The sequence below is a fragment of the Nelumbo nucifera genome, chromosome 2 (assembly GCF_055504915.1).
Source record: "Nelumbo nucifera cultivar China Antique chromosome 2, China Antique-T2T, whole genome shotgun sequence".
In the NCBI taxonomy this organism is placed as follows: domain Eukaryota; kingdom Viridiplantae; phylum Streptophyta; class Magnoliopsida; order Proteales; family Nelumbonaceae; genus Nelumbo; species Nelumbo nucifera.
The window spans coordinates 3,663,310-3,680,032 of NC_142650.1; the positions used below are offsets into that span (position 1 = coordinate 3,663,310).

The 16,723-nt window shown below is 35.9% G+C and overlaps 1 protein-coding gene across 4 annotated transcripts; it reads right to left on the reverse strand.

Annotated features, from left to right (window-relative positions):
• Window positions 1-1,088: 1,088 nt before the first annotated feature.
• On the reverse strand, window positions 1,089-16,310 carry LOC104594592 (Major facilitator superfamily protein). 4 transcript variants are annotated; one of them, XM_010254952.3, is made up of 10 exons: window positions 15,842-16,310; window positions 15,586-15,749; window positions 12,747-12,810; window positions 12,537-12,650; window positions 12,347-12,391; window positions 8,235-8,485; window positions 8,034-8,124; window positions 4,156-4,268; window positions 3,905-4,028; window positions 1,089-1,442 (listed from the first exon to the last, which is right to left on the reverse strand). In XM_010254952.3, the coding sequence occupies exons 1-10, from the start codon at window positions 16,007-16,009 to the stop codon at window positions 1,257-1,259; spliced, it is 1,320 nt and encodes a 439-aa protein (XP_010253254.1). In that variant the 5' UTR covers window positions 16,010-16,310; the 3' UTR covers window positions 1,089-1,256. The 4 variants fall into 4 exon arrangements, with proteins under 4 accessions (XP_010253254.1, XP_019052813.1, XP_088753867.1 ...); XM_019197268.2 differs by having other exon boundaries at window positions 3,905-4,031; XM_088897741.1 differs by lacking the exon at window positions 12,537-12,650.
• Between the last annotated feature and the right edge of the window lie 413 nt (window positions 16,311-16,723).

Here is a 16,723-nt window from a genome sequence, read left to right on the forward strand (position 1 = left end):
AGATGTATGGATAGCATAGGCTGACCGCTGATGCCAAAAGGGAAGTGAAACTAAACTAGGTGTGGAGTTTAGATAGCCCATGGTTGATTTTTTTTTTTGAAAAATTCAAAAAAAAACCACAAAATTTAAGGGATAAGGAAAGCAATATGAGAGAGAATAAACTGAAGTATACGACTGCATTTTAAGCATATACTATAAACGATAAAGACTCCTTAGGTGTGCAAATGGATCGGATCATGATCCAATCCTATTTGGTTGAATTCGAATCACCCTTGTTTGGATTTTTTAGATCGGATTCGGATCATCCTCATCTGATCTGATACATATTATATTTATAAATATAAATATATACATGTTATTTATTTATTTATAAATTTATTTAACTATTTATTTTTTTATAAAAAAACATGTATATATATAATGAAAATAATTAAAAAATACTCATATTTTTTGTTTTTACTTTATTTAAATTAGTATATTTTATTTTTTTAATAATTTATTAATTTTTAAAGAAAACAAGTTAAATCAAATCAGATCCAAAGATCTGACTTACCGATAGGATTCGAATTCAAATCGAACCCTGTCAAATCCGATTGAATCTTGGATCGAATTGAATCCGACATAAACAATATCGGATCGGATTCGAATATATCCGTTTGCATCCCTACTCCTCCTCTATGGGCACATTTTAGCCTATGTATGGACAGAAGGATATGACCTTTTTTGTAGGCCCCATGAGTATATGGTCTTGCTTGGGAGGTCTAAGCTGAAGATTCGGCTAAGCTGGTTCAGCTGCTTTGAATTGTTTTGGATAAAGCTATTCAAAGAGGCTAAAACAAACAGCCCTTCAAATGACTGATGATGGACAGTCGATTTAGACTTCAGATTTTTCACCAAGCATGGCTTATAGGCTGTCCGTGAATAACCCAACTTGAAAAGCCAGAAGCCGCTGCGCTTTAGCCTTCGTAATGGGATTGCAATAGCAGTTAAGACACCTTCCACAATTGCAATTTCCTTCAAAATACTCTCTTGGCTGTGTTTGTATGCACGGAAACAAAGGAACTATTTCTCTAAAAAATAATATCAAATAGGAAAAACGACTATTTGCCTATTATGATTAATCTTGGGTTGGAAAGCATTGGGTAATGACCCCTTTTTTATGATTCTGATTATACAGTGGGTTGGATAACAACATGGTGCATCAATGCAAGCGGGATAAAAATATTCAGTAACAATTGTCATGTGAAGTCACTGTATTACCCAGAGCCAGAAGAAAATGTCCTTTCCACCCAGAGTGTCAGAAATAAAAACCCGCACACTGAAACACAGAGGGCGATAAGCATCAGCACCAACATTGCCTTTAATGTGATGTGCGGGCTCAGAAAGAATACAACTGCTATTGATGCACTTTGCCACACCTTAAGCTGTGCGAATGCCCCTTCCTGTCCCCAAAAGAAACCAGACATTTATTTTACAATCACAAAGATCAAGAGGTGCAGCATAGAAAGAATAACCAGGATGAACATAGATGCAATCATTAAATCAATACAATAAAAATGTGATCATATTATAAATAGTAGGGAAGGTTGAACTGAATAAAATAGTAAATTGTATCACAAATCATAACATTGCTATTTGCTTCTGCTTTTTAGAAATCTATCAAAACATGCACAATAAAATCTTAAATATATAAAGAAAAGTGATTTTGCTCAATTTTTAATCCATATTACCATGTATTTAATAATAGAGTTTACCGCTTCTACATGAAAAGTATAAGATAATATAATTAAGCTCGACTTTAAAGTCAACTAAACACACATGGATAACTTTTTTAATGTACATGTCATGGAAAATAAGCTGTCAGATTTCTTAATAGGTCTTTAATAACCTAAACAAATCTTATTCTAATAAGGGTTTTGATACAAATGTCCCTTCAAAAAAATTAAAAGAAACAAAGGAATGGCAAAGTAGAGAACCATGTCTAGCCTTATCCCAACTATATGGGGCCGACAATCATAAGAATCTTCTAAGGGAAAAAAAAAACATGACCCTTGAGATCATATTAAGCCTGCAACCCGTTTCCAAGATCATGACACATGTAAGAGTCTTCAATGGATCTTTGTGACCTTGTATTTTCTGATGCCAAGGTATAAACTCTTGTATGCAGTAAGTTGGACTAAATTGAAAATCTTCAACTAAACTACTTTTAAATCAAAAGTTGTAAGCAGAAACTCCTGTGAAAGCAAGAAGATGTTCCAAGAGGACAAAGACAATTATGAAGATCACATTGGATTGGACCAACTATTCTGGACTTCGTTCTAAAATTCCTTGTAGACCAAGACTTGACGCATTGGATAGAGATCATTGGGGATAAAAACCCCCTTGCAAGAGAGTTTCACTAAGGCCTTTATGCAAAGGATTTAAGGTATTTCAAGTTTCATCATTCTGTATAGTTAAAAAGACGTGTAAACACGGAATTTACTACACTATGACAGGGGCAAAAGATATCTCAAAGCTTTTTATGTTTATGTATAAAATACAAATAAAATCCTAGCCACAAGGTTAATAATGGTATCAGGATATATCTGTTTCACATCTCCAGAGGACAATTGTTTAAAAGAGATGTTAAATCAGTTTTTTACTCCTGATCATGAAAGAATATCTCATTTTGTAAAATAGGAGTCCGGATCTGCTGACCACAACACATTGCTGGCCACATTCATCCAGCCGTACAATAGGGACATCAGCTATATATAGTACAAGAGATGTTCCCAATGCCAGCTGGATGAACGTGGCCAGCAATGTGTTGTTGTCAGCAGATCTGAAGTTCCAAAATGGAGAAAATGGAAGAACTATGCAATGATGCATTCTCTTTGGTTCATCATCAATGGATCATTGCCAGACTCTTCAAAAGCTCCAGAATGGTTCAACAAGGAGAGTCATCCACCCTTTTGTTTGTATATCGCGGAAACTCTTGGCATGGTCAGTCTATAGGCAGTGAAAGAAGGGGCATTTTTACCAATTTGGTGAATAAGCTACTTTCTATGCCAAAGTTAGCCAATATTTTTTTGAGAAAGGTAACCCATTTGCAGTTTTATAGCATGTATTGTGTTCTTGTGATTACACGTGGTATAGGCACTAAATATCATCCTTTTGATAAGTGAGACCTGCAGCAAAGAGGCCTAATGTTTCAAAGCTTTCAAGGCTCTATGTGGGTCACTTTCTAAATATTTGGTCTACTTTGAGAATTTGAGGGTCATATAGATCAAGTGTCTTTTGGAACCATGGATGGAATGATCTGAAAAAAAATCAAGGCTGACAAGTGTGAGATTATGGGCTATCCATCAGGGGAAAAAGCTGTGCAAATATGGGCTCAAGTCTGAGAACGGCCACTTCATGCTAAAAATGCAGGATGTTAAGGCAGTGGCCTTTTTTCTTTTATTGATAGATATCTGAAAAGACATTAGCATCTCGGAACAGTGTGTACTTCAAAATGGGTAAAGCTGGTCTCCTGAACTGCATCAAGATAGACCTAAACTGGGCAAGATTTTTTTTGGAAAGGTACAGAAGACAAGAAACATCGCATGATGCATGCAAGCCCAGGAAGGGTCCTCTAAAATTGATGAGTTGGGTGCATCATGGCAAATGCTAAAGATTCAGCCAAGAGCCTAATAATCTATAAATGAGAGTTACATTTGCGAATATAGATGGAGAAACCAGTAGCCATATTCTCCCTGCAGATTCATCATAAAGAGTGTTGTTTTGCAGCTTTTGCCCTCTTGTAGGTTCAGTAAATCACCCAAAGACCATGTTGTGGGTTGGCATGTTTGGACACGACAAAAGAACCAAAACAATTACTTTCTAGAATTTCAGTAGAAATAAGTGTGAGAAAACTAAATATTACCATGTCATGCCTGAAAAGAATTCCAAGCAAAGCATTGAGCTGTGTATTGAATATCCCATTTCCAATACCCAACATAGCAGCCATGAGAAGTGGGTATAAAGATCCAATCAATCCGCTAGTTAATCTGCTAAAATAGAATAAACCACAAAAGTTTCCAAATATTATAGCAGCTTCAGCTTGGACATTATGTCAAAAAATGAGTTAAAATGGAGTAATGCATAATCACTAGATTTGATCTACCAGAAGTGCACCTGTATTTCAGAAAAAGCCATAGCAGCACAATAACCTGAATAAGAGCTCCACCAGGAACTATGATAGTAATTGATGAGAGACCTGAGGTAAACTTCCCAGCAGCCAATGAACACTGAAACAAGCAATCCATTAACAACTTTAGACTAGCAAAGCAAAACGATATGTCAAAGTTACACTTGCTTCTTCAAGTTTTTTGTTCCTTAGTAATCCTGATGGATTAAAGCATTCACTTCCTATGGATCATCAAGGCCAAATATTCAGGAATTATTTCCAGGATTATAACACCAAAGCATATCAAAAAGACTTATCCCAACCATGTGGTCAGCTACAATGACAACAACAGTCCAGCAATACAACATTGTTATAAAAGTTTGGTTCTTTAATGTGAAACAATGGGATTTACAGTGTTCTTTTGATGGAGACCAACATGATATATTTAATTTGTTTGTGGCATCTTTCAACTCTGTCCAGCCGGAAAGAGAGAGAAGATATTATGAAAATGATTGGGGGCATCTGTCCTTTGGCCTGTTTGGAAAGAAAGAAATACAAGAATCTTCAATCACAAATCACAGAAATTTAACATCCTCATGATTTTATCAGTTAAAATGGCATATGGGCTCTAACAAGAGAGGACCCAAAGAGATGTCAGCAACTTCATCATAAGAAAATGGCAGTGAATACAAACATCTCCCACCCCCCTCCAAAAAAAGGAAAAAAAAAAAGAACAGAGACGTCCTTGATTCAAGAACAAAATCAACCAATTAATGAGAAGATTAAACTAATTTTTGGTGGATGCTCAGTTGGCAATGAATCATACAAGGAGCAATCAGATAAGGATACATTGAAAGCAGAATATTTTTCCTTATTGCAAGAACTGAAGCTTGGTTTCTCTCTTGGCTTTGATAGGATTATGGTGGTAACTGAAAAGCCACTCAAAGAAGCTAGATATCAGTATTACATCATTTAATCAGAGAAGCTAGATATCGGCAACCAGGTTGAATAACGTGTTAAGGTTATTCCTAGATCTACAGATTTTATGACAGATGCCCAAACAAGAGAAGCTGTTGGGAGGGCAGAACCTTGTGGGTGAGGTGGGGTGTGGGGGTGCTCAGCCATGGATAGCTCCCTTATCCTAGCTGGTTTTGTAAGGTTTTATCAGTAACATTCACCGTTTTCCCCTCATATGATGTGATCAGATGTAGGGACTTCACATAAGGGTGATCATTCCTGGCCTGCTGGAAACCTGGCTTGGCCCAGCCAACAAATTTCTGGGCCTGGGCCCTGGCCCAAGTTTTCTTTGTGCAGACCCAGCCCGGCCAATCAAGATTCAAAATTTCGACACGTATTGTATTGGCAAGTCTCCAAAACCCCAAATAAAGGGCGTTTTGGATTTTGAGTTGTTTTAGGGTGTAGACATGCCTAAAACCAACCCCCTGGAACAACTTTAAAAAAAAAAACTAAAAAAAAAGAGTTATTAAGCATCAAAACACCCAATAAACATGTTCATGCATATTGGGTGTATTAATATCTTGAGCATTGTATATAATATACATAATATTTTTATATTATAATACATTATATTGTGTAATAATAAATTATATGTGCTTAATATAATATAATATACGTCATTTGATATATTAGGCTTGTGTAATATTTCTTTTTCATGCAATATACGTCATTTGATTTAAAATTTTCTAAAATTTAATTTTTTATTATTAAATGCTATAGGACCAAAATTCAACCAATCTGAGCCCAGGCCTAGGCTTATATTTTAGGCCCAGGGTAAGGCCAGGCCCATGATCACCCCTGAGTGCACCTCTTACCTTTCTAGTTATTAATTAATAACATCTCTTTTATTGTGTCACTAAGCTGAAAAAAAAATGTATTCAGTATCTTTCATTTATTAGATAAATAGTGTAATTAAGCTGCTCCTTGAGTAGACAACCATGACAGTCAACCAACAGCAAATAGACAACATGTACAACTAGCATTGGCCGACCATTGTCCCAATATATCTCATGGGTGCCTTAGATTTCTTCAAAGGTTCCTGTCTACATGTGCATTCCAATATTCACTCAGATTCATAATTGGCAAAAGAATCTCAAGGAACTCTAAGCACGGGGTTTAAGGAAAAAACAATTATTAATTATATCAAACCTGGAAAGTTGGTATTATCACCACCTGAAAGCAAATCATATTATTTAGCCATCAGAATAATGGCTGTCACAAATATGGAAAGAGAGAGGCAAGAGGCTGAACAACCAAAAATCTTCCACATGGCAAGTTGGTTTGGGGCCCAAAATGGCCCACATGTTCCTTTTGTCAACGTCTATAATCAGTCAAATTTGAACCTAAAACCCCCTCAACATGTTCAAAATAACCTCTTCTTTTTAGGTGAGTTTACATTGAAGTATTGAAACTTATACTGTTCAATATCACCAGGGGGAAAACACTAACATAAAGAGGGGTATAAGGTCCACTTGGATTACAAGATTGAATAGATGGAAAATCCAGAGGATCCCCTACCTAATGGATGGTTCAGATGGGCCACTAAACCCATCTGTGCAGCAGAAACAGAGCAGAATGTGTAGGGAAGCTCCCAACTTGACCTGGATAAGGAATTTTTTTCAAGAAGGTGATGATTACTTCACTGAAACAGCCAGTATATGAGAGGATGTACAAAATAAGCGAAAAAGATATCAAGTAGGCATAAGAGTTACTACCATACAACACCCTCCAACCCCCATTTTTGCTAGACCATCAATGATAGAGTTCAGCTCCATAGGGATCCATCTAAGATAAACTGGAAATGAGGATAGAATGTTTCTAATATCATTTAGGGGGGACCATGCCCACCTTCTTTGGTTCCATTCCACCAAGGCCTCATCCATCGCTAACATCCAAGAGTTAAGGAGAAATTAGATTCTTCACTTGAAAGCTTCAAGCAAGGATTTCTTTAATTGAAGACCCAATTGTTCCTGTCTTCCCAAATACCCCATAAAACTGCATGTGTGCCTGCCTTCCAGTATAATCAACCCTTTGCCCCTAAAACCCTGAGTTTTCTAACAGAAAAGCATGTCTATAATGTTTCTGGAAGTCACCAACTCAAGCCCCATAATAAAACCCAGGAAAAAATGTCACAATTTCCTCGTGTCTAAGCAGTGGACAAGAACTTGGTTTGCAGATTCAGTACCTCAGAAGCACGTGACATTGGCATAGGATAAAAAAATACGGCACCTTTAACCACTTCTCCTACAAGATGTTATGTGTTGATCTTGGCAAGCATTGTTTCCCAACTAAAAACGCACACATTACAAGGAAAACGAGACAACCAGTCTTTTTTCCAGGAATGCTTGGTTAGTGGTGTTAGTAACAAATGACCCCAAAAAGGACTTACTAATTTGGTGAAGGAACCAGATGGATTTAGAGCTCAAATATGGATATCCAAGATGGAGGAAGAGATGTAAACCTCTTAGAGAAAACCAAAGAGTGGTACTATTTCCTCAAACACAGTATTCCTATTGAGGTTTACATAAGCATAAATTCCATGGAAAATCATTCACACCAGGTGGAAGGATGTTTGACACCAAAGCACTTACAATTCTAAGCACATTTTGCACTAGGAAAAAATAGGAACTAAGCAGATAGATGAAAAAGACCTGGTATTTGGTTTCTTTTAAAGCAAGTAAAGGTTGGTAAGGCAATAAAGCCAGAGGTTCATTTTCCCCCTCAGGACTAAAAAATAGAAAAAAGAACATCTGAACCTCCCAAACCAATTCTTGTGATATGAATATAATTCACCAAGAATATTGGTTATGAGAGATGCCAATGTTAAATGACTTACCAACGATGAGTATATGTATATGCTCATACTTACTAGTGCATCAAAAGCCCCATAAACCGCCATTGCACCACCCACCCCCGACACACCAAGCGCCGGTGTAACAATATACTTAGTAAATTCAGCCCTGGTACATAAGAGGCATTTTTAAGCATAAATAAGAAATGGAAAATCAGAACTTGCCAGTTATCAACTTGGTGTACTTGGTGTACAATACTATATAGATAGGGTACTTACCACACGAATGCTTGCTGCAAGCCAGAATATGCAATGAGAGGAATGATCAATAGCATTCGTATATCAAATAAGGGAGCAATGACCAACTTCAAGAGAGATACCACAAAAGAGTATAAATTGGTATAAGATTTTGGCGGTCCCTCCTCTGCTTTATTATCTGTTTTACGCAAGAAGCACATAAGCATGGTACCCAAGGTCATGCTTCCAAGAAAGACAATAAATAATAAGGTTGTGCCACTGGTAGCCCCTTCCTGCAGTGGTAATGTCAAATCACTTAGTAAACAAAAAAAAAAAAAACAATTATTGCATAGGAAGTGCATCCAGTTTCACTTTTGATATCATTGCCATTAATACCTGAATATATGTGCATATTAAAAATGTCAAGGAAAAGAATGGACAAGCCACACAGCTACATGTTCTCATTGTCTCCCATGTTGAAAATGGCATGAAACAGCTGTTGTGTAATCACCACAAAATCTTGCTCACTGGGTGTTATAATCTGAATAAAACTCACTTTATGAACTCATGTAGCACCAAATGTATGGAGGTTTGCAGAGCTGAAAGGCAACTGTTCAATCGCCAAAATATCCCTCTCACTAGGTGTATTAATCTGGACAAAACCCAATTTCTGAACTTATGTAGCACCAGATGTATGGTGGTTTGTAGAGATGAAAAGGCAACTACTCCACTCCTCTTCAACCACCCAAACAGATGAATAACATATTTCATGTCACAAAAAATATTAGATTGTATCCTTTTCCATAAATTATGTAAGGAGACAATGCCCACGTGACTCAGATTGAAGCCTATTATCCTACCTACCCTACCTAAGAGATTTCCTAGTCAAAAATCAACTTAACTCTAACATTTTTTATCAGTAAATACAACTCTAAAATTAAATAATAATTCAAAGAAGGACCGAATGGACCAGTCCATTCCATGGACAATCATGAAAAGTATATAACATTGCAAGAAGAAACACCACAAGCTATGTTGCACAGGTTCTTTAGACAATGGATGCTAAAGCTAACCTGATGCAAATCCTCACACACTTATCTCCTGCCCATCTAACCACGTTATTAGTTTACCTTAAAATAATGCTGCCTCAGGAAATTTTAATTGGTCAAACAGCCAGAGGCACATTTTGGACATACCAAGGTACAAACTAAAGCTATAAATTTTGTGCTTATCTTCTCTGTTTACATGCATGGTGTATATGATTCCATGATAAAAAAGGGCAGCCCAGTGCACGAGGATCCCGCCAATGCAGGGTCTTGGGAGGGACATGATGTGTATGTTAATATCAATTATATTACTTTTATCAAGTATTACTTCTGGAAATGTAACACCAACTCTAGTGAATAAAGTCAAAGAAATGATGAAATTGTAATGAATTAAAATATTATATTTTGACATGAAACTACAGAATATTTAGAAAGACAATCTATTTTACCTTCTGAAAAGTACTTTGTTTCTATCAACTTTTGATTTTTATGTTCTATTTATTTCCTTGATTATTAGTACCACCACAGTGCTTTATATGCATTTACTCTGTATAAGGTAAAAGAAAGCTCATGATTGCTGTTGAGATAGTAATGGCTTAAGTTTAGCCTTGGTAGAAATTAATCTGTACATCAAATTAGGCAAATAAAATTACATAAATTAGTGGTTTAAGGGATGAAATTTGGAGAGAAAAATAATTTCTGAAGTGAAAACTCGAAAGTGGTGATATCAGAGGTTAAACAATGTTGCCAATGGGTATAAAGTGATGGTGATGGGAGTTACAATTAGGAAAGAACAAGAAAACCAAAAATGAGTTGGCTGGTCTGAGGAACATGACTGCAGAATAGTATTCATAAAGAATAGGGAGAGAATAAAAAGAACAGGGTTAGTAAAGCATAAGCTTATTGGAGTCAGCACCAGAAAGGGTCTCTGGATTCGTTGGAATCTCTCCAAATAGCAGTTAAGAAAAACATTTCCACCATATCATGCTTGGGTTCTCAGGCCAGGCCCCTCTAAAATTTGACAAAGTTTCAACCCAGGCCTGTCCATGTTGCACACCTAAAATGAATATAAAATAATAACCCTAAACACCTCCACGGTAAGAGAATTTAAATGATTATTCTTGTGACCGGTCCTGGCCTAAGCGTGCAAGTCAGATACCCAATTTGAAGAATTTACACTGCATAAGACCTGTTCAGGCCAAGCCCACTGAAATTTTAACAATTTCCCAACCCAAACCCACCGAAGTTCCATCCCTATTCCAGACATGTTGTATCTATGTCACATTTGTTTGTACCAACCCATTTAGGGTTGTGATATCATCCTACAACCACATTAGGAAACTCCATTATGATTCTAGGCAATCAAGCCCAAGCACAGACCATGACAAGGACCTGTTCTATTTAATTTATGATATCCCAAATGCCCCACATTATGGTCTGACCACAGGGTACCCTTTTTAAAATTAATCATACATGTTTAAGTTGTTGCTTGCCATTTCTCTGAAACATGGTGAGATTTCCCCCATTTCCCCAAGTTTAGATAAACCACCTTGAATATAAAAGTTCTGAATTATATCTTAAATGTGCTGTTTATGTATTCAGTCCCCTTATTCAGTTATTCCACAGTATTAGGAATGAAGAGATTCCTACTGTCATTTTAATAAGATGGATGATCATTATGCATTTGTTCCAGAACAGCCTTGGCATTTGCCCAATATAACAACATATATATCAACAAAGTTCTCAATTGGCTGTGTAAACAATTCAAGGGTCATTGCTTGGTGCAATGATTATGCCAGGCTGATGAGTTTGAGAACATGGTTTCAAGTCTGAGAGAGGCCACTTTGTGCAAAATATGGCAAAGGTTAGGTCTGTATCCAGTCCACCCTTCTCGGAAATATCTGTCATTTCACCAAAATAAGCAAAACCACATTCTTACAAAAAGTTAAGAAATATAGAAGTTTAATTGCTGGTTCTAGACCTTGGACTGACCACACAATATTGATATTTTAGAAATAGAATCACAATTATGACTTTAGTTAAATAACTAGTTGGTACCCATGCGATGCACAGGCTTTGTTAAGCAAAACTGAAGTAGAAAGAGCTTTATGATATTTCCAAATGTGACATTATTATTTTTAATTAATTTTTATAATTTTTATTATTTTTATTATTTGTATTACTTTTATTACTTTTAATAATTTACTTTTTATTAATTAATTTTAATTTCCTTATTAACATTAGTTATTTTTAAATGGAACTCAAATGTATTTTAATTTTAAATTTATAGTAATTCATTAATTTCTTAAGTGTTTTATTAATTATTGGATAAAAAATTGTTAATTTTGGTATTTTTTATTAACTTGAGTAGTTTTTATTAATTTTAGTTCATTGTTGGATAAAATGGATTTAAAATTATAAATTTATGACAACTAACAAATTGTTTTTTATTAATTTAAATAAAATAAATGGATTTTATTATACTTATCTAATTTTTATTATTTTTAAATGGAATTTGAATGGTTGTAACAAAGACTTGCAATCCAATCCCACCTTCATCAAGGGCTTGGGGAGGGCTACCCCATTGTGTTATCCCAAGGAAAAAAAACCATTGGGTGTGTCTTTCTATGGCACTAGCGTATTAGGGTAAAAAAATCTAAGAACTGCATAAACTCCCCCCCCCCCTCCCCCCCTCCCTCCCTCCCTTTATCTCTCTCATTAACAATAGAAAAAAAGCACCAGGCATTGGAAAATGAAACATGGGGATGCAGATAATTTAATGAGTTAATTCATTAAAAAAAACGCAAAATAGGAAACTATCAGCATGGACAATGTTGTTTTGTATAAGCTGTCAAAATAACATCAACTAAGCCAGTTCTTTTGTTGAAAATAATACTTAATTCTCGAAGATTGAAATTGAACATTTTTTATATTGAGAAACAGAAAAAAAATGGCATGAATACCCAAAATTTAATTCCATTGAGAATCCTATAGAAATGGGAAGCATCATCTTTTTAGCAAAATATAGATAACGAGCAGGGAGTAAAGTAGCAAGAATTGAACCTTAACAGCCACAAGCCAGGAAAAAAAAAAGTAGTCAAAACACACCTTTCCATCTCCCAAGAGAGCAAGTGTAATCAAATTGCCAATGAACTGCAAAATTGAAAAAAAAAATGTAAAATTACAGGTTAAGGATCATCATCTCATTAGTGAATTGAAATCAAATAATAAATATTCTTTTATTATCAGTCAATAAGAAATATTCTATCAAGGGCAAATAATAGACAAATAGGTGAACCTGGTGACTTGCAAAAATTCCCCAAAATTCTCCATTGAAGCTACCTATAACTGTTCCTTCATGCAAATAACAATCTTTTGCATGGTTGCGTGCAGTGGAAGTGAGATATGTTCCCTAACGGATAAGAGTAAAGGCAGAGCTGGATTTATTTATTGTATCAGCTTCTTGGAAAATAAAGAGATGCAAGATAATTTAAGCATGCATGTTTACCTGCCCAACCCAGATGATTGAAGCAGCAAAGCCAAGGTATATAGAAGCAGGAACCATTGTATACCTAGAGAAAGTAGTTAAAATCACAATATATTGCTTCACAGGTATACATGATATAGAAGTTCTACATCATTTATGCAAAATCCTAATTTATGTTAATAGTAAGCCACTGTCTTGAAAAATATTAGCAATTAAAGGAGAAACTTCTTAAGATCAAACCATCAACTGGCATGAAGTTATCCAAACTTGGTTAGGGTTTGAGTAGATTGGTTTGAAGGAATAACTCTATGTTGGGAAAATAGCTGTGTGGAGATTCCCTTTGGAACCTGATAAGCCATCTCATTCTCATGCAGTAATCAAAATCATTCATGGATTAGAGGCCAGTTGTTGGGATGCTGGTTTGGCTGCAAGAGCCTCATTGGCCTCTCAATCAACCTAATGCTTGCTCAGGAAACAGAACTAGATTCTGGGAAGATCTGTGGTATAGACTGCAACATTAGGGAAGTGACTCACCAACGACAACCTAATTGAAAGAGTGCCATTAGACCATGAAAACAGAAAAGCTCATATGCCACAGTTTTACTGGTTTACTTTCTGATTAGATTATTCATCCCATAAGAACCAATGACAACCTAATTGAAAGATTGCTATTAAACCATGAAAAATGGAAAATCTCATATTGTCACAGTTTTACTGATTTAATTGCTGATTAGATTATTCATCACATAAGAACCATCAAGTAACCAAGACTCAGAAAATTAACTGGATCACCAGTTCAACAGTTCAACCACCTAGTCCAATCTGACTACATTGATTAAAAATTTAGCTCTAAAGGTGGCAAGGTGATACTAAGCCTAAGAGATTAGGCAAATGGCTAGAAACCACAAAAGCACCGGTCTTTGACTAATAAGACCTATAATTTATCAGATATGATCCGTTTTGACAGAGCCATATTTTCAATTTCTTATTATTTTGAGCTGAAAATACAAAAACAAAGCCAATAATAAGGAATTTTTCATGTCAAGACATATTATATCATTAATTTCACAAGGAAAGAATTTTGGTATCATATACAACAATTTCATCAATTCCATTCAGCAAAGCAACAAGGCATATTCAAAATCATGAATTTTCATGTGGAAATAATCCAAAGAAATAAGCAAAGCAAGAAGTCAATAGAAGGATTATGGGTTTAAGAAAAGTCAAATTGCATTGTTTGCTTACATGTTGGTCCAAGTAAACATGTATTACAACACTATATATATCCAAATAAATAAGAAATTGAATCCAAGAAAGGCAATATTGCACCAAGAATCCAAGCAAAAGAAGTAATGAATGGCCTGGACATCACCTAAGCTTCTCTTTGATAACTATGATTAGAAGGATTATGGGTTTAGGAAAGTCAAATTGCTTTGTATGCTTACATGTCTCTGAAACCACCAATCATCAGCTCTTGCATTATTGAAAGCATTTAGCCCTTTGAGTTTGATGGTGTTTTCATGATTCCAATCATCAATGCATGCACTGGATGGAAAGTGAAGGGTCCTAGTAAGCATTGCAAAGCATTGTACAGTACTTTTCATATTTGCAATATTTTGGTCAACATGGAGAGAAAGGAATGCTTCCCTTAATTGAAAACTGACATGTGTGACTAGGTATCATGTTTGACAGGGATTATCAGTCTGATTTTCTCATTGTTAACAGTGCAAAATGACTTCAGGGATGTGACTTGTTCTTCTTCGTTTGATTTTGATTCATTGTATATAAATAGATGATCAATAGATTCTTCTTGGAAAGTGAAGGGTCCTAGTAAGCATTGCAAAGCATTGTACAGTACTTTTCATATTTGCAATATTTTGGTCAACATGGAGAGAAAGGAATGCTTCCCTTAATTGAAAACTGACACGTGTGACTAGGTATCATGTTTGACAGGGATTATCAGTCTGATTTTCTCATTGTTAACAGTGCAAAATGACTTCAGGGATGTGACTTGTTCTTCTTCGTTTGATTTTGATTCATTGTATATAAATAGATGATCAATAGATTCTTCTTGGAAAGTGAAGGGTCCTAGTAAGCATTGCAAAGCATTGTACAGTACTTCTCATATTTGCAATATTTTGGTCAACATGGAGAGAAAGGAATGCTTCCCTTAATTGAAAACTGACATGTGTGACTAGGTATCATGTTTGACAGGGATTATCAGTCTGATTTTCTCATTGTTAACAGTGCAAAATGACTTCAGGGATGTGACTTGTTCTTCTTCGTTTGATTTTGATTCATTGTATATAAATAGATGATCAATAGATTCTTCTTGGAAAGCTTTCCAGGTAATCCTTTTATTGGAGTATTCTAGCATTGGAAGGACATTTTGTACAACCAGTTTAAATGGTAGAGAGGCCCTTGTAGAGATATCGGCATTCAACTTGATTTCAATGTATGCATAGCATTTGGTATTCACTTAATTCACAGTATAATTCAGAAAGCATGCTCCTTATTTGTGAATGTGCTAGACCATCAGATCAGGATCCAAGCCAATCCATGTAAATAAGGTATGGGTGTTGCTGTTGCATCGTTCAAAATTGAAGAATGACAAACCAAAACGTTCATATGGTGGAATGTTTCTCTGAAACAGTTTCCTAGTAAAAGTCAATATGCTGGAAGGATAGATATAGCATGAGACAAGTTTATTGGTATAATTTTCTGTGTATTGCTTACCCGAAGTAAGGCCCCATAAACTGACAGAGTAGATAAACTAAAAGGGGCAAAACTTGTAAACCAAAAACACCTCTCAATTATGTATGACGATTCAACTACAGCTTTGAAAGAGAAACTAGCATACCAAGATGGCTTCAAATTTGCAGCCACGAACAACCAATAGCCAGTGGTGCCAAGCACCAGAGCGTTCTTTGAGCCCAATATCCGAACCACGGGAGACGAGACTAGGGAGAATATGGTGAAGGAAAGGTACAATATCCCGAGAGAAGTAGTACCTATATTCTCCTCCTAAACAGGTATTGCAACTCACAGAATCAACCAAACCATTGCAGAACGGCATAAAGGGAAAACCTAGGCAAATTGTGTAAACAGGGACTCACCGTATTCACCGTGCTCTCCAAATTCTGAGCAGCTCCATAAGCCAGAAATACCAGAAGAAACGCAGAGCTCAAGATATGAACATCTCTGGCATGGCTTTTGGGGGCTTCGTATGACGAATCCCCTTCAACCAGAGGCGCATCTTCCGGTTGAGAAACTACAGAATCCATGGTCGAACTCTCCCCCCTAATCAATCCCAATTAGGAAACCAAGAACCCCAAAACTCTAGATAACTAACACATCCCATCTGTTAGAAAACAAAACTAAAAGAAGAGACCGCCGGCCAGATTGCCTCGAAAAACATAAGCAAAAAAGCTACAGATACAATCAACGTAATTTCTTGCCTCCCGTCGTTTGTTTGATGTGTTCGCTCGACAGAATCCGACCCTCGTCGAAGAGGTCTATTAATCAGATAACAGGATAATATCAAATGAACGGCAGGCGTTTGACTCCATTAACGAAGAGCGCTACGAGCTATTTTTTGAAGGTTAAAATATTTATACCTCCTCTTTTACCGCAATGCTAGCATGTTAACAAAAAAAAAAACGGAATTAAGACGTAAATCTTTTTTTTTTCTTTTTTCTTTTTTTTAAATTAAGATAGAAGTACACATCAAAGACTTTGAAGCCAATTAAGACAGGAGTAGATATTTTAATGCAGGATTATTAATTCCATGCCTCTATTACAAGTTTACAACTAACTAACATTTTCGTCCATGTCCATTTGTTAGGTGAAGTGGTGCAAGCAACGATTTAAAGAATTTACACATGGTTTTCAAAACCACCGGCCGGACGGTCAGACCGGAAAAAGGGAACCGGTCAGGTGATCGGTTCTGATTTTCCCCAAAATTATATTTTTGCCAAAAAAAACATTAATTTGGTCAG